Raw genomic sequence first — 27,894 nt, forward strand, 5'->3', positions numbered from 1 at the left:
ACTCACAAAATGCTCTCAACTCCTTGGAAACTTGGTCTTTAGTAGGCCATCTTTCCTGGAAATTGAGCATGGCATTTGCCAATGCATAAACGTACTCATAAGCTTTTGACCATTCCTCAGATAAAATGATTCTCACACCTTCTAAACACATAACACTGATCTGCTCAATGTCTTCTCCCATATTGCCGATAACAAGAAGAGGTAATCTGCTCAAAAAAGTCTGCAACTCTATTTCATACCCCTGGCAAGTACTGCACCCTATACCTGCAGTCAAGAAGTTTCATTGACAAACTTGCTAATCCAGGGGATGCAGTATACAACCCCTTGGTACATAAACCGTTTACTAGAGGCTTATGATCACTTCTTAACACCGCATGACTTCCCCAAATAAAAGGTCTGTAATGCTTCAGACCCCACACGCATGCTAGGGCTTCACGCTCTATCAAAGAATATTTTTCTTCTGTGGCTGTCAAAGCACATGATCCAAAAGCCACCACACATTCATCCCCCTTCTCATTCAACTGGTTGAGCACTGCTCCAATGCCCTTCCCACTAGCATCAGAACTTGTCACAAAGGACTTTAACTTGGGATCGAGACCTTGTAACAGCAAGGCACTGCACATCTCTTTCTTAACCCCTTGGCCGCGGTGGTAATTCCACAGTGGCGCTGGGGGGGAGGGGGGCCGCGCGGCGCTGCAATGCTGGTGATGGAACCACTCCGTCACCAGCCACGTGCGCGCTGTGCTTGTGACGGAGTGGTTCCGTCACGGCCCCGCCTGCTCAATAGAACGCACCGCGCAGGCGCAAAATTGATGCCGCAAAGGCGGGCGGCCGGGTCATGACGGAACCACTCCGTCACCAGCACAGCGCGTCTGTGGCTGGTGACGGAGTGGTTCCGTCACCAGCATGCAAAGGGTTAATAGAATCGAACTCCTCAAGGCACTTCGTTGACCACTCAAATAAAAAAAAAAATTTAAGGAGCTGCCTCACACTGTATATTTTGCTCACAAACTTTTTGATGAATTTGTAATATAACTCCCTCTAAATCTAGGAAATCCCTCACTTCATCTTTGTTACTAGGTATAGGGGACTTTTCTATGGACTCTAAAAATTCCTTCTTAGGTTTAATGCCCACAACAGATACTTCATGACCCAAATACGTTAGGCTCCGTTGAGGGAATCTACATTTTGAAAATTCTGCCATAAGCCCCTTCACCTTTAATACATTCATTACTTTTCTCACCGTTGAATCATGGTCAGCCTTGGTTTTACCCATTATTAAGATGTCGTCCTGGAAGAACATAACGTCTTTCTTGTTTTTAAACAATTCATACATAATACGTTGAAACATTGCTGTCACTGAGGCCAATCCAAAACGTACTCTCACAAACCTAAAACAACCAAACGGGGTTATAAGCGTGGTAAGGTTCACCCTTTTCTTGTGAAGTGCGACTTGATGATATCCACAGTTAGGTCTATCTTTGTGAACCACTTTACTCCCTTAGTGACTGACAACATCTCTCTGATCTTCGGTAGGAGGAACTGATCTACTTTTATATTCCTGTTCAGATCTCTCATATCCACACATAATCTCAGTTTCCCACAAGCCTTCCTAGCAATCAGCAAAGGTGACACCCATTCGGCTGCATCTACCTTTTCAATCACTCCTTCTGTAGATAACTTCTCCAACTCATTCTACAAAAGCTTCTTCCTGTTGGACAACTAACACAGGCTCTTGGCTATTGGGATTGAAAATTATTCCCAACTCTCCTTGATCACCCTAACCTAACACAGATGGCCCAGTTTCAGCTACGAACAGCCTGCACATTGCTTTTCTATCTTTGAAAATAAACTCCAATTCTTTCACTCTAGACATCATAATGTCCTCTTCTGTGAACGTTTTTGTGCTAGCATCCGTAGGGTCAAAAACATTTCCTAACACCGGAACAAATTCATCACGCCATGTTTTCTCATTTACAATAGTGTAAGGTGACCCTGAGTCGGTCGTGACTGTGATGAGAAACCCTCCAATAGTAACATAGCATTTGGGTTTCTTCCATTTTTGACCCCCTACAATAAGGATAACTTCATTAATGTTTAGTACACACATATTAACATTGTCATCACCTGACTCCTCTGAGTCAGTGGTGGAGTCCTAAGTGAGGAGGTTGACCCCTCCACTCCACCTTTCTGCCTTCTACACACTTTCTGGAAATGTGCAATAATACTGCATCCTGCACACTTCTGATTCCATGCGGTTCACTTCTTGCCATTTGCTAAATGCCCCAACTTCCCACACCTAAAACATCTACCTTTGAATACAGGTCAGTCATAATGTTCCCTGCCTTTACTCTTTTTCCTTACTTTCTTGGGCTCCCACTTTACCACCCTTTTTTACTGCTTCTTCATTCTTACATAAGCTACTACACCCCTCTCAACATGTTTGCTTATTCTGTCCACTCTGTGGAATAACAGCCTTGGGACATCTTTCTGTCAACTCCACTTTCTTCACAATTTCAATTACCTTCCGACGGGACTCAGGGACGGCTTTAGCACTGGCGGCACCCTGTGCAGCAATGTTTGTTGGTGCCCCCCCAATGACCACCTCCGCCACGGATTCCCTCAATGCCACCCTTTGAGAATGCCCCCAAGGTTCTATAACCACTGTCTCTTAGATTAAATTAGTTTTATAGCACCACTCATACCATTTTAAGATGCCAGAACACTTTACATCACAAATGCATTGCACAGAGACAGTCATCGCTGTGCAAATCAGTATATAGGAAAGGTTACGTAAGACAGAGGCCCACAAGGAGTAGGAGTCACAGGTCATCCTTATTGGTAGGCAGTATAGTTTAAGGGTCCTTGGACTGAAAAAGCACAAATTCTGAATTTAAAATGTACCATTGTTAGGGGGTTTCTTTAATAATAATAATTGATTTCTCCCCAAATTAATCCCTTTTGCAACATTAGGACAACGAAAAACTGGGCAAAGAATATATAGCTCCAATATTTTCCTTGCAATTTCCATGCAGCAGGCACATTAACCCTCTGCACTATGGTGATTTAAAACGTTTACTAGACAAAGCTCCGGTCTTTCTCCTGGAAGAACATTAATCACCTGAGTGGTCATTTTTATTGATGTCTGGTATTTGCTGGGTCAATGTATGCGGCATCAGGTGCTTTTGAAAAATGAACATGGCGCCCCCACCCTAAGTCAGTGCCCTGTGTCGGGACAACTCTCCCATGGTCCATAACTTACTCTGGATGTTAGAATTAGCGCAGCCCATCACAGTTTCATCAAGTATAAATTCATTGTGCAGGAAAGGGAATCTACATGTTAAAGCTAAGGGGGTCATTATGATGGTGGGCGGACTCAAGTCCAGCCGCCACCGTAGTGGTGCCTGGGACCGCCCACCTGCAACGCGGTGCTCCCGCAAGTCAGATTATGATGCGACCGCCACCGTGGTGGTCGCATCTTGCATGGTTAACATTGTGGCAGGTGCTGCTGGCTGCATCAGGACCCCGCAGTGCTAAACATGCATGTTGGTTGTGCTTTTCTCTGCACTACTTGGCAGGCACCACACAGTGCCTGCCACTTAGTGCAGTGAAATGTAGGGGGTACCCCTCACAGTGCACCACCCCCCAACGGGCCCCCAAATGCAATCTCCAGCAGCCTTTCAATGGCGGTTTGTGGGCCGCATCGTAATTTGGCAGACGGTGCCTACTAGGCGCCACCACCACTTTAAGCTATCTGGACGGTCTGCCAGGCAATCGGAATGATTGCCTGTGGTGGCGTTGTGCCATAGCTGGCGGTCTTTGTGCCCGCCATGGTCATGGTACGATTCTCCCCCGCCATTCTAATTTGGCGGGCGGAGAATCGTCTTCCGATGGTGGAGGGCCCGCCACCGCACGGCTGGCGGTGGCAGACCCTCTGCCATCGTAATCACCCCCTAAGTTCTTCAGAGCAGCCACATAATCTTCCAAAGACTCTTCTTTCTCTTGTTTCCTATGGAAGAATTTGTAGTTTTCCACCGTTACACACACTGTGGGATTAAAATAAGCATCCAAATCCTCTATTGCATGTTTGTAATCACCACCTTGACCTTATGGTCTGACTTTCTTCTGGATACGATTGTATGTATTCAATTCCCCAGCCCCTAAGCAGTGTAATACAAATGTTTTCATTCTTTCAGGTGTTAGTTCCTCATTGTCTTCGAAAGTGGAAATGTTCTTTCCACTCATTCCACTTTAAGATAGGCTCCTCTCTACCTGCTAAAAAGGTCTGAGGGGTGACAAATTGCAGATATTTCTCGCAGCCATAGTAACACACACAATAGAACTGCACTATTTAATTAAAAGGACACTCTCTCTAAAATATTAAGAAGCCATTACTGAATATAAATCGGATTTCTGTTTATAAGAATTCGTGAATGAGGAAAGTATGCCTTTCACTGTTGAAGGTAGGCAACACATGGAGAAGCAGACGTGTTGCTGTAGAAAGCTTGTCTTCTTTTTATTCTCCTTTGTGGTACACAATCGACAAGGATATTCAAGGAAAGAGTGACTATCGCTGTATAAATACCAGTAAAGATATGGAAAACAGGCAAAAACTTGCCTATTGCTGTGTAACATGAAAACTGACAGGCTAGTGATCCACAAGGATATTCAAACTTCTGACTAAAGCATGCCTGTCGCTGTATAAATTCCATTTAAGATAGGCAAAAACGCGCCTGCTGCTGAGCAACATGAAGACTGACAGGCTAGACTTGTTAGCATGCCTGTCGCTGTACTGTTGAGAAGGTTTCCCAATATATGGCCACCGTGCGTACTGATTTTGTTTCCACCGTGACCACTGTGCGTCCTTTCCACAGCCAATAGGCCACACGAGTTCGCTCGCCAATCACTGACGTTCCACATTATCCAACATCATCAGCGCACTCGCTCATTCCAGTCGAACCTCATGCTCAGGAGCAGTAGAAGAATGTCCATGTGCTAAAGCACTCGCACGCCTCACAGCTGCCACATAAACGGTACAGTTTAATTTTTTAGGGATAAATATTTTTTTATAGTCTGGGCCAAAGTCAATGTAAGAAGGATTCTTACCATGTGTGCCGCTCTGTAAGTTGAAGCCTGCCTGATCCGCTGTGTAACATGCCCTATAAGCTGTAAAGTTTCTCTTCAGTACCGGAAAATCAATGATGTTTGTTTCGTGTACCAGAAGTTGCCCCAGTTGTCGCCAAATCTGTAATGATGACTCGTAGCCTGTAGTATGTATTTCTCTTTAATGTAGACTCCTAGTACATACACACAGCAGATCCAGTGCAGATCCCATAAGCCCTACTGGCTCCAGTCCTGATCGCCTGAATCACTCGTCTCATCCAACACTCCAAATTCTACCACTCCCTCACATTCCACCGTCCCATTCCAAGCTCACATTCTGACATTCACATTCAGGACAGGCTCACCACATTACTGCACCAGCGCACTCATGCTATGATAAATACCAAATATTTTTTTCCCAGTCAAATTCCAGAAGGTTTGAGCTGCCGAAATGTAATGAAGGGTGCGATATTTAATGCACCCAGTAATTACGAGATACAGTAAATACCACACAACTCAGAATTCCTATCCCTGGGCAAACATAGGTGTACACAGGTATCTGAAAATTCCGACTAACTGCCAGTCAGACCTTTAGATGTATTATTTATACTTCTATGGGCCATATGTAGGTAAATCAAGAATACCGAATCCTTAATACCGAATTTTACCGAATCGGTATTAAGGATTCGGTAAACGCGATGTACATAAAAAATCGGTAAGCATTACCGATTCCTTAAAATTCGATAATAAATACCGAATGTGAACGAATCGGTAAAAAAATAAAATTCCGAAATACAAATACCGATTCGGAGTTACAGAATACAGTACCGAATCGGTAAATACCGAATCGGTAATTCAAAAATTCATAATTCGTTGAATCAGCCAATCCTGTAACACCCAATTACCTCCCAAACAGGAAGTGGCCACACCCAGGCAGCTGCACAGGACCTGGAGCTCACTGTGAGGCAGGCAGGCAGGCAGGTGAGCTGAGGAGCCAGCAGCAACAGAGACTCACAGCTACAAGCAAGTAGAACCAAACAAGAGAACAAGCATTGGAAATGGCAAGCCAGGACAGGGAGAAGGAGGGAAGTGACAGGAAAAGAAAACTGAAGTTCAGTGACAAGGAGCTGGAGGTACTGATACAGGATGTCAGCCAAGACCATCACAAGCTGTTTGGAGCCCAGTCCCACCAAGTGCCAGAGTCACAGAAGAGGTAAATCTTGAGTGGCATTCGTGACAAAATCAATGCCATAGGTGTGACCCAGCGCACCATAGAGGACTTCCGGAAGAGGTGGTATGGCCTCAGGAAGACAGCAAAACTGAGGATGGCAGAGAGACAGAAGCAGGCCAACAAAACAGGTGGTCGAAAGAATCGAGCCCCAGCATCAACACCACTGGAACAGATGGTGGAGTCCACCATCCAGCCGGAGAGTGTGAGTGGCGTGGGAGAAGCAGACAGCTCCGCCAGAGCAGCAAGAAAACAAGGTAAGAAGCATGCCCAGCATGCTGTGCTACCCCCTCCCCAACCCCAATCCCCATAGTGGCATAGGGGCTCCCACTCCACTCCATGTCTTACTGATTACCCGCAATGCATGATGGGTGTTGTAGTCAGAGGGAACTTATGTATAGGACAGTCAGGCTAGCAAACACAATAGCATGGTAAAGTAATTGGCTACGCAGGACATTCACTGTGCTCTGTAGGCATGATGTTTAATGTAATTCCATTGCAGACAGAGCAGTGAGTACATCTACATTTGTGTCATTACAGACAAGTCATCTCGCAGTGCAGTAGAGGGCAGCAGAGCTAAGTCAGCCAGGCCAGAGGGGAGGCAACATGAGGATGACAGCATGCCTGCAGGGACCACAAGCACGGCGCCATCACAGCTATCAAATCCTCCACCACAGCCATCACCACAGCGCAGGGAAGGCCGCAATCACCTCTCACCCAGTCCCCACTGCGACGATCACTAACACCACCTCCACCACAGTCAGGCAGGAGGCATGCCGTGGCCAACCTCCAGCAGATGGAGGAGTCGTCAGAGGAGGGCACAGTGGGCGAACAAAGTCCAATACATGAGAGATCCAACAGGGAGAGGGCTGGTACTCCATCCGAGGGCGCCCACAGTTCATCCCGATGCCGCAGGGCAAGGCCAGACAGTCCAGAAGCATCCGAGCAGGGTGACAATGTGTTTGCTGGACTGGAAGGCAACATGCTGAAGGTCCAGCGCCTGCAATGGAGGGAGATGAAGTCAATGCACAGGGAGGTGGCACACATCAACAAGCATATGCACAGGATGGAGAAGGGCATCAGTGCTATGGGAGAGAACCTGTGTGCGGGAATGGAGAGAGTAGCTACCTCTGTGGACAACCTCTGCAGCCAGCTTGAGCAGGACCGTCTTGGCAGGCGCAGGGAGAGGCAGAGGCTCCAGGCCTATACCAAGTCGGTGAACCGGCTGGCCACTGCGACATCACTGATGTGTCGCAGGTCCATCGCCATGCAGGAGGACATGGCGCATTGCAGCAGGGATGTGGCCATTGGGATGGTGTCTATGACCTCAGTTTTAGAGCTCATGCAGAATGCTAAGGCGGCCACAATGGAAGGGGGGGGGACAGTGTGGAGGCTACCAGCCGTGGTAGCATTACGCCCTCACCCACCAAGTGCAGGAGGCGCAGTGAACGCCACGAGGCAGCACAGGAACAGTCCAACACACCAGACAGTGTTGCTGGGGAACGTGCACGTGCAGCGCGTGGACGGAGGAAGTAGAGACCTATGCCTGTTGCCATACATGAGATGGGTGATGTGACCCATGTCCGATTGGACATTGATCACAATACTGGAGGTGTGCTTAATAAACACCTTAACATGTAACTGTTACTGGCTCTGTGTCGTTACTCACTCAGAAATAGTTTGACGTAATCTCTGCCTGTCTCCCATCATGTTCATTTGCAACACCAGCTGCGCAGGGCTCTGGCTGAGGTTTGTCATCGTCCTCTGAGTCAGTTAGTTCCACTGCTGTTCCTTTTTTTGTGGCCAGATTGTGTAGCATTGCACATGTAGCAATTATCTTGCAACATTTGATGGGGCTGTACAGACGTGCACCTTCAGTTTTGTGGAGGCAACGAAATCTGCTTATGAGCAATCCAAATGTGCGCTCCACCACGTTGCGTGTGCTCCTATGTGCCACATTGTATCTCCTCTCCCTTGGGGTGGTTGGATTGAGATATGGTGTGAGAAGATAAGGCCGGAGGGCATATGCGCTATCACCTATGTACAGAAGAAAGTGCCATTAATTTGTGTGACCAACAGCTTGCGCCAGGGTGTACATCAGGGTGTGTCACATTGACTTACCTAGTAGGTATCCGTCTCCAAATTCACCAGCAAGCAGACGTGTATGGATGCCACTGTTCCGGAAGATGTACGAGCCGTGGCTACTCCCGGGGAATTTGGCCACGATGTCAGTTATAATGTACTTGGCATTACATGTCACCTGCACATTGATGGAGTGGGTGGATTTGCGGTTTCTGTGGATGTATTCACTTGCTGCAGGTGGGCAGATGGGTATATGGGTCCCATCGATGCAGCCAATTACGTGTGGGAACTGCGCAAGTTGGTAGAACTCCAGCTTGGTCCTCTGCAGCTCCGCCTGTGTACTGGGGAAGGAAATGTAATGTTCCATTCTGTCCATCATGGCATCCAGGAAGGTGTTGAAGAAACGGGATAGACAGCTCTGTGACACACCACCCACTGCGGCTATCACACCCTGGAAACTTCCTGATGCAAGGAGGTACAGGCAACAGAGTACCTGGACATGGGTGGGGATTGCGTGGGCTCTTGGTGTCTGATGCTCCAGATAGGGTTTCAGGTCCCGTATTAGGTCAAGGATGGTGTCTGGGTGCAGTCCGTACCTTTCATGGATTTCAGGTTCAGTCAATTGGAACAGAGTGATGCGTAGTCTTTACACCCGCTCTTCCCGTCTCCAGATCCTCACTCCTGCTGCTCTCAAGCGTAGTCGCCTTGCAATGAGGTAGAGGCCCGCCATTGTGTTCACACTGTTGCATTTTGGGGCTGTATTTATGCACTGCACCTGATTACCACATGCTCTGGAAAAGTGGTAAATACCGATTTGTTATTACCGAATTTGGTCATATTCGGTAATAACGAGGTTTGCTACATCGCATTTTTGGGGTTTTTACCAATTCGTTATTTCCGATTCAGTATTCATTGTTCCGGTATTTTCTGATCGGTAAATAAGGAATCGGTAATTATTTACCGATTCGTTATTACCGATGCCATTCGGTAATACGTACACCTCAAATGGCTAAATACTGGTCGGTAACGCCGAAAACGACCCGTTTTCGGTTTTACCGACCGGTATTTGGCCACCTACATATGGCCCTATATGTTGTTGATTATCAATTATCGGTACATGTTTATTGGAGACCAATAGAAGTGTACACTGTGTAGTAGTTATTCTGTCTTCAAGACCCCTTCAATTAAATATATGCTTGAGGTGTGAAGTAAGAGAGGGCACACAAAAAAGAGACAAGCATGTAAATTGTTTACCTTGCTGACTATGGGCCAGATGTAGGAGACCAAATACCGGTCGGTAACGGCCTATTTCGGCCGTTACCGACCGGTATTTGGGTTTTGTAATGTAGGGGGCCTTTGATTTACAGAATCTGTAAATTTACCGAATCGGTAAAATACTGAATGGGTAAATTTAACGATTCCGTAAATCAATATGTAGGTGGCACAGTAAACAGTGCCACAGGCCCCAAAGAATTCGTTATTTACCATGTAATACTATTGCATGGAAAATAACGAATTCCTGTGTACATGCACATCTGTGCATGTACACCTGTGCCATGTGGCACACAGACATGCCCTAAGGGCATGAATGTGTGTCACATGGCACACAAGCCAGAAACAGGGGTGCAAGAGGGTGTCAAAGTGACACCCTGTCCCCCTTGGCAATTCGGTATTTTTACCGATTCGGTAATTACCGAATCAGTATTTGCCATTGACTCCTATGGGCTTCAAGGCCCATAGGAATCAATGGCAAATACCGATTCGGTAATTACCGAATCGGTAATTACCGAATCCTACCGATTCAGTATTTGTTACCGAATAATTACCTACATCAGATTTACCGATTCATGAATACCGAATTGGTAAAATTCGGTATTTATGAATCGGTAAATCTGATTTACCAACATCTAGCCCCTAGTCCTCAGCCAGTCAGTCAGTATTAACTTTATTGAATCAAAATAAATTAGACCATAAAAGTCCAATAAAAAGAGGCGCAAAATCCAATTAAAATGTGACATTTTGACAAAACATTTTAAAGTCATTTCATATGAATAATCATTAGACCCTAATATCCTCCATCTATATTATCCATACATTGTATTAAGATAATAGCTTTAACACAGAGGAAAAGTGAAGAGAAAAAAATGCAAAAACCTCAGCTAAGAGCCCCCTCTGCATTATTGCTTAGCTATTTTCTAATAGTCCTCTGTTAAATATCATAATTGCAGCTTTTAGAGGTTTCTTAAAATCCATAATTTATTATATATTTCAGGATGATACAACCGTATTGATAAAGCACTGTGTGTCAATTAATCATTTATAAAAATGTATACAGAATTAATCATATCATCTATATAATATTCTTTCTTGCATTAAAAACAGCCCACAAGAAGCTTGACATTCCGCATCAAAGCTCAACAGTAGGTAGCGATTGCAGGAAAAGATATGCAGGACGACATTGTGTAAACTGTAAGGACCTTAGGAAAGGTAGGATGTAGTGTTCACTCCATGTATTATAAAATTTACAAAACAGTACAACGTGCATGGTGCTCTGAGATATTATGCCGTTGCAAGGGTAATTGCTTAAATTTAGTGACCAATCATTGGGTTAAGGAAAGCTGACCAGCTGATGGAAAATATCCATTCTAAAACGAGTCAGGGCAAATAAATGCCTTGAATTAGATACATCTTTGTAAAAACAGAGGGGCATATTATCAAGGGGGTTTATCTCCGCTTTTTTGGCTTTAAAAGCCAAGAAAGCGGAGATAAAATTATCTTCCTATTACCTAGCTGTCGCTAACACCAGTTAGCGACAGCTAGTAGGAGATAGCGACCATCTTGGGCCTCACTTTGCATGTCAGTGATATTTATCACTAATAACATGCAAAGTGGGCGTGCCAAGATGTTAGCGACTGGAAACAGTCGCTAACATCGCTATATCCTATTACCAACTTATGGAGATATTCGCGCTAAGCGCGAATATCTCCAAAAGCTAACACCTGCCCTGAGCAGTTCTTAGCCATGTTATCCAATGGGAGATGGATAACATGGCTAAGAGCATTAGCTCGGTAATGCATGAATATTGCTGACTTTTCAGCGATATTCATGCATTGCGGCCGATTTTTATCGCATTTGCGATAAACCTTGGTAATACCAAGGTTTATTTGCGATAAAAATCGCCGCAGCTCAGCGGTACATTTTTGTCTCTAACCAAGCAATAGCGATAATTATCGCTATTGCTTGGTAATATGCCCCAGAAGGTTTTGATAGTTTGGCGGTCAACCTAAGGTTCTTTAAGTACCCAGCTCATTCATTTTTTAAGGCTGTTCTAGTAATAGCTACCAGGGAATCAGGTTTTTCAAACTAGTCTGGATGTTCAAAGTCTCGGCAAACACGTTTGATATATACCAACCATGGAATTAAAGTGAACAGGGTTGATTTTAAGCAAACCCCAATGTTAGCAGAGTTTATGCCAAAGTATAATGTGTTGCATCCTCATTATGTCAATGAAAAATAGAACCCCCAACTCAGAGTGACAAACACATGTAGGGGCACTTTTGGGGGTGTCAAACAGATACCTCAAAAACTCATTCTTTATCATTTGCAGCCCCCATATCCCCTCCCCATATAATGCTATGCTAATACATTCGTTTAGTTTAGTTTATAGGCTTGTATAGCGCGTGAATCACCCTCTGAAGGGTATGTCAGCGCTGGAGGATTTTCAGCAGAAGCAGAGGCATTGGGGTTGTAAATCATAATCATCTTCACTGTGGGATTTGTGTCCAACCTACTGACAAAATTTCATAAGGCCATGCTAGCATTTCTAAATAATAGGGCCCTGGTAGATATGGCGCAGTTCCATGTGCCTTCTTTGTCGAACAGGACACCTAGATAGAGGAAGCTGTTTGTAAAATTTAAATTGGTGTCCCTGATTTGTATGTCACGACAGTTGGCGGTTTTCCTGCCAAACTTCATTATAAATGTTTTAGATTGAATAAATAGCAAGTTGTGATCCTGCATAAATTCAACTAAGGAGTTAAGTAGGGACTGCAAGGCAAAGGGAGTGTAGGCTATAAGAACGGCATCATCTGCTTAGAAGAGGGCCAGCACTGGGCCAGGACCTGCCTGTGGAAGGTCTTTAGAATGTAAAGTCAGCCCTATGCCTACATTATTTATATATAAGGAGAAAAGAAAAGGAGCTAAGACCCAACCCTGTCTTACACCTCTCTCAACACTGAAGGGCTGTGTGCATTATCCCCTAATGCCGTATCTGACCCTAGCTTTGGATCCTGTATAGAGGTCCCTCAGAAAAATAATGATCTGTGTCTCCGATAATCCTAGTACATTTTATTATGAACATGCTTAAATTGAGGCTCTGTTCTATTGTCCCAACCCCACTGTGAAATCCGTACTGAAGGTCTGACAAAATAGCCTTTGATGCTGCCCACTCTTGTAGCCTGCTCAAAATAATACGACCCACTATCACTAAAGAATCGAGCAAGGAAATCGGCTTATAATACAGGATTATGTCGGTCTTCCTTTTTTATAGATTGGTACAATTATTGATTCCACCCATGTGGAGAGAAAGGCTATATTACAGCAGGCCCTTAATACAACAGTTAACAAGGATCCCCATAAATTAATGTTAGCTTTGTTCAGGTCCACTGGGATAGCATCAGGGCCTGGTGCTTTTCCACCATTGCTAACAGTAATTGCCCTCTTCCTCCAATCTAAACAGAAGAATGCGTGAGGATTAGGTTTGATACTAAGATGTCATTATCTTGTGGGTCTAATAGTATTCGATATAGGGATCAAATAGGAAAAATTACCAGAGAAATGTTTTAGATTTCAAACGTTTTTATTGATTGTTTCAAAGCATAACATACAGATGTCATTGTCCGGTATGGCGACCACAATCCCAGGGCCCTTATCTGCTCTCAGAGGTGCAGATTTTGCTTCCCTCTAGAATGTGTTATCATTATTTGTGCTTGCTTAATGTAAGGCTTCCCATGCTTCTTTTCTCAGCCGTAGTTTCCTTTGTTTCACTGCCTGTTTACAGGCTAGTTTGCAGGCCTGGATCTCAGATCTCCATCTAGGGGTTTTGTGTAATGTGTCCTTTAGCCTCTTATTAGCCTTGGTGCATGATTAATCAAACCATCCATTGTTCTCCTTTTTTTGTTTCCTGGTAACGAGGAGACTCTCATTCATGCCCTGTGTAATTAGCAAGAAGGCATTAATGATAGCTTTTGGTCGTGAGGATTCATCTACACAAGTCTCAAAGGGTTACCCTGTACTACAGATTGGTTGTTTTAAAAACCCCTCAAGGATAATCTGTTGCCACTGCAGGAAGTAACCATTGAGAGTTGCTAGCTCGAGCTCTCCAGTCTAGGCGGTGGTGTGGCTACTGTGCTTTTTGGATAGTAACAAGTGCAAAATTTAGACAAAGTGTGGGAAGTGGTCGCTTAGTGGGGTAGAATGAGTATTAAAATCGGAAGCACAAGCAGCGCAATTATTAGATAATAGGATGTAGTCAGTAATGCAGGTGGGTGTTTCTGCCGTTAAAAGTGCACCTAAATTGATCATGTGGGGGTGAAATTTCATTAGAGAACACCAATTCAAATTTAAACATCAATTAATTTAGCTTATCTCCATATCAATTATGTATAAAATGTGTTTGGCCTACATCCAGCCACGGTCCATGCAGGTAACAATGGTGGGGCGGTGTACCCGCCGGTGTGGGAGGATTTCGAGAGACGATGCAGAGGGAAAATTAATTATTTATTTAATGTTCCCTTGACATCGACCTTCAAAATCCCCCCCAACCGGCCCCACCGCTGTTACCTGCACGGACCACGGCTGCTTACATCATCTTGGTTGGTCAGACCACATATTTTTTCAGAAGCTGGACTACATAGTCGCAAATTAAAATCGCTCCCAATAGAGGTAACAGGTTCTTACTACTATGTTTGCAAGTCATTCCAAATCTTCATCCAGTTTTCTCAAGTTTGTTATTATATAACATATGGTGCATTATTATCGAAGTTAATTACTGCTAACCGTGCTGGGTCAGTACCTTCTCAAACAATTACTTGATAATAAGGATTAACTACGTCTTTAGTTATTTTAACAAGTTGTAGATTGTTAGAAACAAAGATTCATAACCTGCCTTTTGATCTTCTACATGATGTTGGAGAGGCAACAACATAGTATGTTCTATACCCATTTATGTGCAGGGGCTCCAGGAGCCAGGACTCTTCGAGACAAATAAAATTAAAGTCCGCAGTGTAATGTTGCTGTTCACACTAGAGGAACCACTCGTGAGGCAGCCGTAGTGGAAAGCAAGTATTTATTTGTATACATACACTCAGCAGGAGAGCGCCGGGCGTCCGGTGCTCTCCGATGATCTCCCTGACTCGTGCTCGCGCTACGAGCCACAAAATGGCTGCCACACGCGCTACGTCGTGACGTAGCGCGCATAGACTAGAGCGCGACTCTACATATCTCCCCCTTTTGCATACCAGCGGAAAACATACAGTCTATTTATAGAGTAAGCTATTTTGCTTCTCCCAGTTCAAAGTCTCGAAATCGGGTGGGCCTCACCACCACTCTACCTGCTCGTGTACGCCTTACCGGAGTAGCGGAAACTTCCCTGGGATTGTTCTCTGCTGGGCTCACCACCTTCTCTCCTTGAGTACAGGACCTTTCTCTCCTCGGGTTCTCACTCTCCTCTCCTAAGTGTTCTCCTGTCACGGGGATGTCACTGTCCCCCAACTCCGCGCTGTTTCCACCTGTTCCAGGATCCTCTTCTCTTTCAGGGGTAGTTTCCTTATTCTCCAGTGGCATCCGGTCTTGTGATGTCCTCCCATTATCTTCATGGGACCATTGTAGAATCTTGTTACATTTGGACATGCGGTCTTGGGACCATACATTTCCGTCGCTGAGCAACGCTCCTCTGACGTATACTTCTTTTACTTGTAGGGGTTGGCTGTATTTGCTGTCCCCTTTTTTTGCAGCACTGCTAGTTTGACTCTAACCCATTCCCCTCTCTCAAGGGATGTTTCTTTCACATTCCTTCTCCAATTATATTGTTCAGCGTATATCCTTTGGGCTTTCTCTAGATTGTGCTGTACCACCGCTGGAGACCACTTGCTTGTTACTGTCTTCTCCTTCCACGCTAGGTTGTCTTTGGTGAAGGGGTCTCGCCCTCTCAGGATCTGGAAGGGGCTATACCCCGTGCTCGTGGGGGTAATGCGTTAGGCCCACATCATACTTTGGACCTCCTTTTCCCAATCCTTGCCCATCATGATGGCGGCTTGTATGGATCCCATTATGACCCTATTGAACCGCTCCACTTGACCAATACCGGCTGGGTGGTATATGGAGGTGTGTTTGGCTTTGATGACATTCCTCTCTGTGTACTTGTACCACTTCTCAGAGGTGAACTGTGGTCCATTGTTGCTCAGTATGGATCTGGGAATACCTTCTCTGAGGAAGATAGATGTAAGGAATCGGAGCACTGTTTCTGTGTCCATCTCTTCCTGTATGTGCACTTCCGGCCACTTCGAATACCTGTCGACGAGGACACACAGGTATTTTGGCGTGCCCTGGGTGTCTAATATAGGTCCCAGGATGTCTACGAACACCTCCTCCCAGGGATTTATGGGGCTGGCAAACTTCCCTAAAGCTGGTCTTAGGGGTGTCAGGTTTTTGTCTGCCCTTTGACACTGGTCGCAGTCCCTTACGTATCTTTCCACTTGGAGGTCCATTGCTGGCCACCAGTACATTTGCTTCATTCTCATCTTCGTCTTTACAGTTCCCAGGTACCCTTCGTGTAGTACTGCTAACAGGTGGGGTATCAGCGTTGTCGTTGGGACTACTTTGTCACCTCTGTACAAAAATATCCCTTTGTCCCCTATTGACAGTTCCTCCCGCACCTCATTGAATTTCCTGAGTGTCGCCTGTGAATGTTTCTTTTCCGGCCATCCCTGTAGTACACATTCCTTGACCTCTCCTATGTCCTTGTCTTCTCCATAGGCTTCGGTCCACTCCTGGTTACTTATCACTCTCTCCGGATCTTCCATTAGGCTACCATCTCCTCACTCTCTTCCGCCTTGCCGGAGGCTTCTTCCATTGCTGAAGCTCTACTAAGGTAGCTTCTACCTTGTTACTTGTTCCTGGTATGTATTCCACATCGTACCTGTACTCTAGTAGTTTCAACGTCATCTTGGCGATGCGTGGCGTGGCGCTCGCATGTCCACTCGATGTGAGGACTTTGACCAGGGGCTTGTGGTCAGTCTTGAGTTGGAACCTTGTGCCCCATAGGAATTGGCGGAACTTCCCCGTGGCCACACTACCGCTAGCATCTCCTTCTCTATTTCGCTAAATGTTTGTTCTGTGGGAGATAGAGACCTTGATGCGAAGTTGAGGGTCTCCATTGTTCCATCTTTCCTTTCCTGCATAAGGACTGCTCCTAATCCTTTTTCGCTGGCATCTGTTGTCAACACTGACCGCCCTTGGGGGTCGTATCCTTGTAGGGGTATAGCATGGCTGATGTCATTTTTCAGGGTATTAAATTCTTTTTGTGTCTCCTCTGTCCAAGTGAACACTGTTTTGTCCCTAATGAGTTGCCTCAGGTGGTGTGTCTTGGTGGCAAAATGTTGTACAAATTTGCTGTAGTATTCAGCCATCCCTAAGAAGGATCTCACCTTTTCTTTGCTGTTCGGTGCCGGGGCATCACAAATTGCCTTCACATTGGCCCGTTTGGATGCGATGCCGTGTTCTCCGATCACGCGCCCCAGGTATGTGACAGAGGTCATTCCGAGTCGGCACTTCTCCCACTCAGCTGTTAGGCCATTGTTTTCCAGGACTCGAAGCACCATGTCCAGCTTCCTATCATGATCCTTTAGATCTTTTCCCATCACCAATATGTCGTCCTGGAAGTACTGCACACCTTCAATGTCTTTAAATTGGCGGTGCATCAATTTCTGGAATACTGCCGCCGCTGACGCTAGACCAAAGGGCATGCGGCGGAATTGGTAACATCCGAAGGGTGTTAAAAATGATGTCAGTTTCCGGATCGCTGGGTGCAGGGCTATTTGATGATAGGCTGAAGTGAGATCAATAGTGGAGAACCACTTTACTCCTTTAGTCTTGGCCAACATCTCTTTAATGCGTGGTAGTGGGAATTTTTCCACAACTATGCATTTATTCAGCTCTCTTAGATCTACACAGAGACAGACCTTGCCATTAGGTTTCAGTGTTACCACCAGTGGCGCCAGCCACTATGAGCAATTTATTGGTTCAATGATTCCGTTCTCCTCCAGTCTGTGCAGCTCCTGCTTCTCTTACCGCTATGGGTACGTTCCTTACTTTGTGGGAAATTGGCGTGGAGTTCTCCTTGAGGTCTATCCGATGCGTGAATTTTTCCAATTTGCGACCTTCCCGCCGAATACCTTAGGAAATTCGTTCTTCATCTTCTCAAAGTCCGGCCAGCGCTCTGGGGCTGTCATTAGCACTTGTGTGTCTCCTCCGGGATCTAACTGTATACCTAGGTCACCTTGTTTCATCCACCCTAGGACCGACGGCCCCTTCTCTGCTACGTACAATTTCCACTTCACACTCTGCCCTTTGAACTCGAAAGTTAGGACTCTGTAACCGACCATCGGAATGGGTTCTCCTGTGTACGTGACTGGTCTTATATCCGGTGGTTCTAGTCGTGGGCCCAGGCTGGGTCTGAAATTCTCATTCCATACTGCCCTTTGGACGATGGTATACGGGGAACCCGAGTCCACTACAATTTTAATCTGTACTACTCCAATCACCATGTCACATTGTGGCTTACAGGAGCGTCTGCAATCGATGCCCAGTACCTGACCTTCCACACACAGTACGTTGTCTTCTTCGTCCTGTTCTCTATCTTCTTCCTCCTCCTGATCTTGCGCCACATACTTCACCGTGGGTCTTCTCCTCTTGCGGCGGCATACCTTCTCGTAGTGTCCCACTATGCCACAGAACATGCATTTCGCTCAGAATACCAGACATCGTTTGTCATGGGCCGCATGGGACTTGCTTCCGCACCGGTAGCACACGCTCGTGCTTTCTCTGTTCTGCTTCCTTTGCTGCATGGGTTTCCCCGTCCATCTGTTTGGTCCTTTACCTTCTGCCTTCATGGCTTTGTTCCTTCCTGTTGGTTCCGCATCATCTACTCTGTTCACCATGGGCCTCAGGGCAGGTTCTCTCTTTGCTGCGTCGGCGCACCTTTTTGACAGTTCTGCCTTTTTCACCATGGCGATCACCTCCTTAAGCGTGGCGTCTCCATTCACCCATAGTTTGTCCTGGACTGTCTTATTGGTGGTGTGCATGACTATCTGGTCCTTTATGAATTCGTGGTGCAAGACACCGTATTTACATGTTATCACCAGCTTCTTTAGCACGGCAACGTAGTCGTCTATCGATTCGCCAGCTTCCTGTTTCCTCTGCTGGAAATTGTATCTATCAATGGATGTGCACACTGCTGGTCGATAGTGGTTGTTCAGGTCTTCTATTGCGTGTCTGAATACGTCGACGTCTGCGGCTTGCCTGGGTGTGGGCACAAGATACTGGAATACCCTAATCCCTTCCGGGCCTAAGTTGTGCAGGAGTATCCTCCTCTTCCTTTGACTGGGGAAGGCTTCTCCGTTCTCGTCTTCCAGGGCTTCTATGTAGTATTATTTTATTTTATTTTAAGCATTTGTAGAGCGCGGCTGACACCTTGCAGGTTTCCTGGCGCTGGCGAATACTCTTACCTCAGGGGAACAGCAGCAAGGGGCAAGGAGGAAGGGGATTTTCTAAGGGAATAACCACGTCTTGATGCGTTTCCTGAAGGGGAGGAGCTGTGATATTTGACGGATATCAGGAGGCAGACTGTTCCACAGTTTAGCCGCTGCGACTCTGAAAGATCTGCCCCCCGTCCTGACTTTGTTGTATTTAGGAACAATCACCAGAAGTACTCTCTCCAGTCCACCCACTTCATTAGAGGCTCTCCTGGTTTGGGCAAGAACGGGATCGGCGTCGTAAGTGAAGACGCCTGCGCACTCATTTCGGTGCGTCTTTCTGGTTCCGTCCCTGGACCTCTCAGGCTGCCCGGCGTGCTTGCGCCCTCACCGTGCGCTTGGTTCGGTTGGGGTCCCTCTGCACTGGGCCGGACTGGCTACCGGGCAGTTAGGAATGCTGCTGAGCTGGGGGGTGATTTTGTTAATGGGGACCTGCGTGAGCTAAACGAAATTCGTTTTGCTTTCAGTATTTCGCAGCACACGCAGGTCTCCATGGACGAAATCAGCCTCCACTGCATTAAAATCAGGCAGCAGCTCGGCAGCATTCCTAACTACCCGGTAGCCAGTCCGGCCCTGCCTCTGCACCCCCTTCTCCGCTCCTCGCTGACTCCGCCATGGCCTCAAAAGGGTGCGGGTGCTTCTCCTGGATTGGCCACCGCTAGGTGTCCCTTCCTCAGTCTATTTTTTTCCCTTGTACTCTGGGTTCACTGTGGGGTCAATTCCTGACTCCCCGCTCTTGTCGCCTTCTGCCCCCTGTACCTGGTACTCTTCTGTTTCCTTCTGCTGCTCTCTCTACATGGCCCTGTGCCTCTGCCACACTCTCCTGCTGCTTTTCCCATCTGTGGTTTCTCCTTGCCCCTCCTGTTGCTCTTCGTGGTGGCCCTCTGGTCTATGTGTGCTCCACTCTTTTCCTTATGCTGGGTCCTTCTTTCGTGTCTTTTTCTCGTTTTTTCCTTATTCCTTGGGATCCCGGCCTCGTCGCCACTGTAATGTTGCTGTTCACACTAGAGGAACCACTCGTGAGGCAGCCGTAGTGGGAATCAAGTATTTATTTGTATACATACACTCACCAGGAGAGCGCCGGGCGTCCGGTGCTCTCCGATGATCTCCCTGACTCGCGCTCGCGCTACGAGCCACAAAATGGCCGCCACGCGCGCTACGTCGTGACGTAGCGCGCATAGACTAGAGCGCGACTCTACACACAGTAAATTCTTGCCATTCCAAATTGTTAATTTTGTTCCGGAGATGGGCCACATTCCAGAACAAAAATCCAATCGATTCAGGGCAGACTTCGGTAGGTCTCACTGCACGGTTGATTAGTGGAACAACTGTAGTAGAATCAGTAGTTAGCTGTGTAATAATTTCAGATTGCGGAATATTTACCCCACTAAATACTTGAGTGAATCTCCTGTTTTTAGGGTTGTACAGGGAGGTAGCAATCTCTGATCCCCCCCCACAGAACCCACCAAAGATGTCCTCAAGATGTGTAGCTCTGATATCGGAGTACGAGAAATCCAGGTTTAAACCCAAGTAACCATACTATTTAGTCAATCACAGTGTTACGATTTCAGTCATTTGTCACCTCACTAGGGACTTTTTATTTACTATTCCTAAGGACCGTATCGTTAACCCAAAAAGGCCGAAAAAATGTACGTCATTTCGCGGGATGTAACTCACAGGCTGAGGGGCCTAACAGTGGTAAGCATGCAAGTTTACATTTGGTATATTTGCCTGACGGTGCTGTTCTAATCATACAGACTAATAATACAATGCAATTTATTTTGCAGTCATAAACACCCCTCTCCATATAGGGGAAATTATTACCTGACTCTGTGACATTGCTGATTGATTATGTCACATCCATATGTCAATAATATTTGCATGTACACCATTAAAAGTAGTTAAAAAAATACATCCCTTTCCATAGAAACTGAGGATACGTTGAAGAGTGTGGGGTCGTCCCTCTCTGCATTTCACATATTCCACATAGACAATAGGTCATAGAGGTCACCCTGGAGTCTCTAAAATATAAACATGATGATGGGTATATAAAAAAAAAAGTGAACGTTTTCCTACTACTTTTTTACATATATATAATGAAGATGATTATACAACTCCTTTAATATACCTATTGCCACATAGTTTCAGCAACATATAAATCTTTTTTGTTTACGGCAACCTAGTATTGGGTGCCTCTCCCAAAGATCACTCACAGAACCATCTAGGGCATGGCTATTGTTAGAGCGGTAGTACCAAGGCTGGGGGCTATGAGGGACTCACTTGACTAAAAATTAGGCTGTAATGTGTTGCTTAACCAGTACACAGGTGCCCATCCTCTTTCCCTGCATTAAAAAGCATGGCACCTTTGAATCTTTGGGACTCACTCACAGGAGAACACACCACACCAAAGATTGAGCAAGGTTATATTGGAGAGTAGTATTTTCTCAACTGGTTCATCTTTATTTTGCCTCTTTTCAGGTTCACCTGTGACTATGCAAAGAGACACCCTGAATTCTCGACACAGCTGCTTTTGAGAATCAGCAAAGGTTACCAAGACCTTCTGACCAAAAGTTGCGCAGGGGAGAACTCGCACGATTCTTTGGTTAAAGGGGTGAGTTCCACTATTTTCCGTTTTCTACAGAACAAATCATGCCAGTATTGGTGCATCCGTTGGTGATTAGGATATGAATTGATTGAAGGCTCTTATACCGTCCCTCTTTCATAAGTGTTAATTTTTTTCGGGGAATTATCCTATTAATGCCAATATTTAAATTGCTATTAATTCTTATGATTTTTCATAGGAATGCTCATGTTCCCTTGGTATATGATTATTGTGGTCTTTCTGCAATTGTATATGCCCTTTGCTTTATATACCATCCAATACCATGTTTTTTGTCATCTAAGCCAAATCTATAATTTAGTTCTTTATGTAGCTATTTTGAAATTATAGGCGAACAAAGGCACATCTCATTACTTGTTCACTAACAAATATTACAGAACCTATGGCAGCCAAGCTATATTTCAAGCAGGTGAGGTTTTGTAACAGCAAACCTATACCATTTATGTTGAGCCTTGAGTCTTATAGCAATACATAAAGTTATAACCCAGAAAAATTTGCCTTTTTTGCCTCTCCTCTCCAGCTCATCACCCAAGCTTTTTAATAAGGAGATCCCGGAGAGATAACTTCACACAAACTGATCTAACCAACCTATTACAATCAGTGGTGGCTGCTGCCACTAATTCTTGTTGCAAGATAAAGTGGTCACAGTGGAATTGAACTTAACATCAGATATATCACCTTTAGTAAATCGAATGTGCAATGTATTCATAGTTAGAACAAAAATATATTCATATTAAATCGCAGCACAAATATCTACATAGTTGTGAGGGGGTTCTCCAAGGGGGAAGAGAGGGAGTGCTTGAAGATGTGCATTGGTGAGGGTTGACGAAAGGAAGGAAGGGTGATGAGCAATATATACATCAACAATTAGTAGGAACATATCCAGCCGCTTTTACGGCAAAATATACATGAAAATCTATAGTATAGTAGTAACACAGTCAATCAATCGCTGTTGCCTGTACGTGGAACCAGATCAAACCATTGACGTTTCGACCCCAAAGTTTGGGTTGGTAATTTCAATCCTAACATGGAGGTCTTCAGCAGGACAAGGGGAGACACCTAAGAATAGTCAAAAATGAAGTGGCCTAGTTGCTACAGGTGATGGAAAAATTTGTCGTAATTCATTAATCAAAGCGAGGCAATGAATGTTACTCTTAAATCCACCTAGAAGATATGCTCAAAAATGAGGACCGAAGGTTCCTTTGTTGTAGAGGCGTGCGTCTATATTTGAAGCACGTCAATGTGCATGCTGAAAACAAACAGAAGGAGTGTATCAGCAATAATGAATTTCCTCAATAAATGTTTTGGAGCAAAGATCATAGTTGAAGGCAGAATTCATCGAAAGAATAATCTGAGAGCCCCAGACAGGAAGGAATCTGTAAATAATCTAGTGAGGAAGCACAAGAAGGAATGGTTGGCTTCACATGCTACCTTCAAGTTTAAACAAGGAACTAATACAAAGAGGGGCAGTATGCAAGACATACCTCTGCAATCGGTCAGGATCAACCGGACATCTGGCAAGCGGGGCTGAGGCAGCGTCTGTTAAATGCAGACCGCAGAGCTGTCATCGTGCACGTACCTGATGGGCACGTAACCCGATCAGCCGCTGGATGCTGACATAATCTTGGAGGTAGGGTGCTGCGATTGAATATGAATATCTTTTTCTTCTAAATATGAATGCATTGTAAATTTGATTTGCTAAAGGTGATGTTGTATCTGATGTTAAGTTCAATTCCACTTTGACCACTTTATCTTGTTGTTAGAACTGGGGGTCACTAGCTGGCAGAAGTAGGTACCACTGTCCAAACAGGGACCCTTGCTTCTAAGCAGGGTAAGAAGGATGCACTTTTCAGATAACCCCTGCTCAACCCCTTGGTAGCTTGGCACGAGCAGTCAGGCTTATCGAAGGCAATGTGCAAAGTATTTGTATCAACACTCACAGTAACACAGTGAGAACACCACAAACGGACTCCAAATAGTTTAGAAAAATAAAGGTATTTAATCTAAACTACACAAGACCAAAACAACAAAAATCCAACATACACAGTTCAAGAATATGGTTTCAAATGAGTTCTTAAGGTTGCGTTAAAATAATCCACAGTTGCGTCACGTTTTAGCCAACGTGGTAGGTAATAACGGGGTCAACCCTTTATTCACCGACCTGGGTCAACATGTAGTTACAAAAAGGGTGGTCGGTTACATAACATTTCCTAACGTTAATTTCATCTGTGGTTGCTAAAAGGTACACACATAAACAGAATAAATATGGAACTGAATTTAATTCAGCTGTATAAAGTGATATCCAGTACTTTCACAGGTATTATATTTCATTTCATACAATACATGGCAATTGATGAAGTCATCATTCAATATAGTGCTCGGAGGGTGTCAAAGAAAAAGGTTTTTTTTTTTTATTCAGTAGGGTAGGGTGTGGTGGGGATAGATTGAGGGACATAGAAAACGAATTGTGTCCTGTGAACAATTCTGTATCAATCTGAGAACATTTCCAGTCTACAATAGATCACACGGTTCCCTATATAAACATTACACGGAGGCCATATATGGCTAATTCTGTTGTGGCGTGTATGTTGAAAATAATGTTGTCGACGTTTCGACCCCTATGGTAAGGGCAGGTGATACCTCAGTCTGGGGTCTTCATCAGGACTATAGAAATAGTGAGCACCTACGGAAATAGATACGCATATCACTCAGTAGGATGAATTAGAAATTAAAAATTAAAAAGGGCATCACTCATTGGCCCACAAACAGGTGTACCTACATATATTATGGCGTTTGGAGACGTCCCACTTCAGTTGGAGACTCGCGCCGTTGGGGGTATTCTGTGGGGGAACAATTTGACATTAGGGAGGATGACGTTGGGCAGGTCAAGGAGGGATAAACCCTAGGGGAACCACCAACACTTACTAGATTCTTCTGCGGATGAGAACCAGATGAGTTGAGAATTAGCGTGGTTGAGATGAATCTGTGGGTACAAAATATGTATCCATGTATATATATCCCAGTGGGAGGGTTAAACAGCACGTGAGAAGCTCGATAAATGGGTGTAGCGTTTAGCGACATAGACTTACTTGAAGGTCCCCTTCAATTGTATCCATTAGTTGGTGTGGTGTAAATCAGACACCAGCTAGAAGAATTATTCAGGGAGAGGGTCTTGGTGTAGATCAATCATACCATCTGTAAGAATCAGAGAGACAGTGTTGGCTAGACTCTCTATGTACTCAAGTCGGCTTGTACAAACGGTGCTAGTTAATGAGGCTAAGACAGTTACTGATTCCTTAGAGTATCTGTGTACTCAAGTCAGCTTGCACACACGGTGCTAGTTATTGAGGCTAAGATAGTTACTGAAGTCCCTTTGATTTCTTAGACAGAACGGGATCTGGGACTGAGATGGAAAGCATGAAGCGCATTGTACCCATAGTGTCAGATCTTGTTTATCTGCTTCCACTGCTGTTGAAAAGAGAAGGGCAGCCCGTATTCGCAGCCTCTCTATCTGACTCGCTAAGGCAGTTCTAGGTCAGCGTGCCTGTGGCTCTTCAGCGGGAACCACCGGCGCTTGCACGGTGTGGCTAGAAATGCTCCGTGCAGTTACTGATTCCTTGGAGTATCTAAGTTCTCAAGTCAGCCTTTCCACAACGTGCTAGTTATTGAGGCTAAAATAGTTACTGGAGTCCCTTTGATTCCTTAGACAGAACGGGATCTGGAACTGAATTGAAAAGCATGAAGCCCAATGTATCCATGTCCGTTATTGAGGCTAAAATAGTTACTGGAGTCCCTTTGATTCCTTAGACAGAACGGGATCTGGAACTGAATTGAAAAGCATGACGCGCAATGTATCCATAGTGTCAGCTCTTGTTTATGTGCTTCCACTGCTGTTAAAAAGAGAGAAGGGCAGCCCGTGTTCGCAGCCTCTCTAACTGACTCGCTAAGGGAGTTCTAGCTTAGCGTACCTGTGGATCTGCTGGCGTGAATCTTCAGCGGGAACCACCGGCGATTGCACCGTGTGGCTAGAAATGCTCCGTGCTGGGCAGGGGGCGTGCCTCTAGGGGCGTGTCGAGGCACCTCGCGGTGCCGCCGCTAGCTGCTGGCTCCGCGGATGTTTCCTCACTGCGCATGCGTGCTGACAGAAACATACTGTAATGTGAGAGCGGGCGACTCGCAGAGGCGCATGTGCGTGTAAAGAGACATCATCATTGCGGAGCGGTACAAAGAGTTAACACTGACATATACAAAGGCATCATGTCCTTGTAATAGCGCATATGTGTTCACACACACCTTATCGTTATGGAATAGTATATAGTTTCAAAAGGAATTAGCATTGACTTAAACATGTAATAACGCAGTAATTTTTACAGCATTCTCACACAATGTCCGTGAGTGGCAACATTAGATGTTAACAAGTTATCAGTTGTCATTAGCCAAACTCACTCCATATTAGATACACAAGAGGTCTCTATCTATAAGATGTGTCACAGAATTTTGGTCACTACTGATATACACTGTGAAACACATCCTAGCAAGCCATTTTCTCTGCAAAGGGCATCATGTAAGTATCATTAATCAAGGGTCAGATGTAAGTCCTGCTAATTGTGAGTAGGTCGCATCAAGTTCATTAAGACCATTGTCCACAGTGTCCAGTGTGTGCATCCATTTACATTCCCTCAAATTAAGTAGCGAATTCAGATCGCCCCCTCTTGGTCCAATCACAATTTTCTCAACCACCAGCCATTTGAATGATTCTGGAGTATGAGCTTTGGACACAAAATGCTCGACCAAGGGGGAACCTGGTGTTTGACATCTTATACGACTACAGTGTTGAAGAAATTCGTTTCTTTACATGTTGTTTTGTTTGTCCAATATATACCAGGTCACAAGGACATACAATGGCATAGATCACGTCACTCGTGTTACAATTAGTCATGGATTTAAGAATCACCTTGTGGTTCCGATAGTTCCATATCTTGGTCTCTAAGGTGAGTGGGCAGGCTTTACACTTAGTGCATTTAAAGTGACCAACTACTTGGGGAAGGTTCCAGATGCTCTGAAGGGTAGGTGGAGCTGGAGTTTCCAAAAGCGAACACACCACTTTATCCCTGATATTCTTTGCCTTTTTGAAAGCGTGCATCGGAGTTTCTTTGTGATCAATGACATCTGATACCATATTCCAGTGTTTGTTAACCGCCTTCTTGATCAAGTTGCTCTTTGTACAAAACGTAGTGACACAGACAATCCTGTCTGGATTGGCAAGGCGTTCTCTTGGTTTCAGCAGATCTTCACGTGGGCTGAACCAAGCCCTCTTTCTTGCCCTTGTCACCAGTCGTCTCGGATATCCCCTTTCCATCAGTCTACCGATCAGGAGGTCCGACTCCAAAAAATAATCTTCTTTGAGCGAGCAATTTCTCCTCACCCGGAGGAACTGGCCAAATGGTAGATTATCACGTAGACTTCTTGTATGATGGCTCGAGTACCGTAGCAGGCTATTTCTTTCCGTGGGCTTACGGAAGAGGGTGGTGTAAAGATGTCCATCTTGAGCCTTAATGCTGATGTCTAGGAAATCGATAGAGGTTCTACTCATATTCATAGTGAATTGAATGTCTTGGGATTGAATATTCAACCATGTGAAAAATGAGTTCAGTTCAGCTTCGTTTCCAGTCCACAACATCAGCACATCATCGATGTACCGTCGCCACATCCAAATGTTGTTTTCATATGGATTTCTAGAAGTCAAGATGTAGTCCTGTTCATATTCCGCCATGTATAGTATGGCCAGGTCAGGAGCGAAGGCTGCCCCCATCGCTACTCCCTTGCTCTGGAAAAAGAATTCATCTTGGAATACGAAGAAATGTTTCTTCATTTGCCACCTCCAGGAGCTCAATGATGAAGTCCGTTGGTACCTGAGTTGGTTGGATTCTTCTGTCCAGGCCTTTCTCATTGTTGCCAACGCCGGGGTCTTGAGGAATGCTTGTATATAGTGACACTATATCAAGCGTTTACTATTAGTTGTTTATCCTGGTCAAATGCGATTGTCATCT

At 45.2% G+C, this 27,894-nt stretch overlaps 1 protein-coding gene across 1 annotated transcript in view; it reads left to right on the plus strand.

Moving 5' to 3' along the window:
- Positions 1-27,894, plus strand: part of LOC144818524 (serum albumin-like) — a 236,275-nt gene that overhangs the window by 121,433 nt on the left and 86,948 nt on the right. The window contains exon 9 of the mRNA XM_078676034.1: positions 21,703-21,835. Coding sequence (XP_078532160.1) covers positions 21,703-21,835 — 133 coding nt within the window. The remainder of the gene's footprint in view (positions 1-21,702; positions 21,836-27,894) is intronic.

This window comes from Lissotriton helveticus, chromosome 2_1 (genome assembly GCF_964261635.1).
Source record: "Lissotriton helveticus chromosome 2_1, aLisHel1.1, whole genome shotgun sequence".
In the NCBI taxonomy this organism is placed as follows: Eukaryota; Metazoa; Chordata; class Amphibia; order Caudata; family Salamandridae; genus Lissotriton; species Lissotriton helveticus.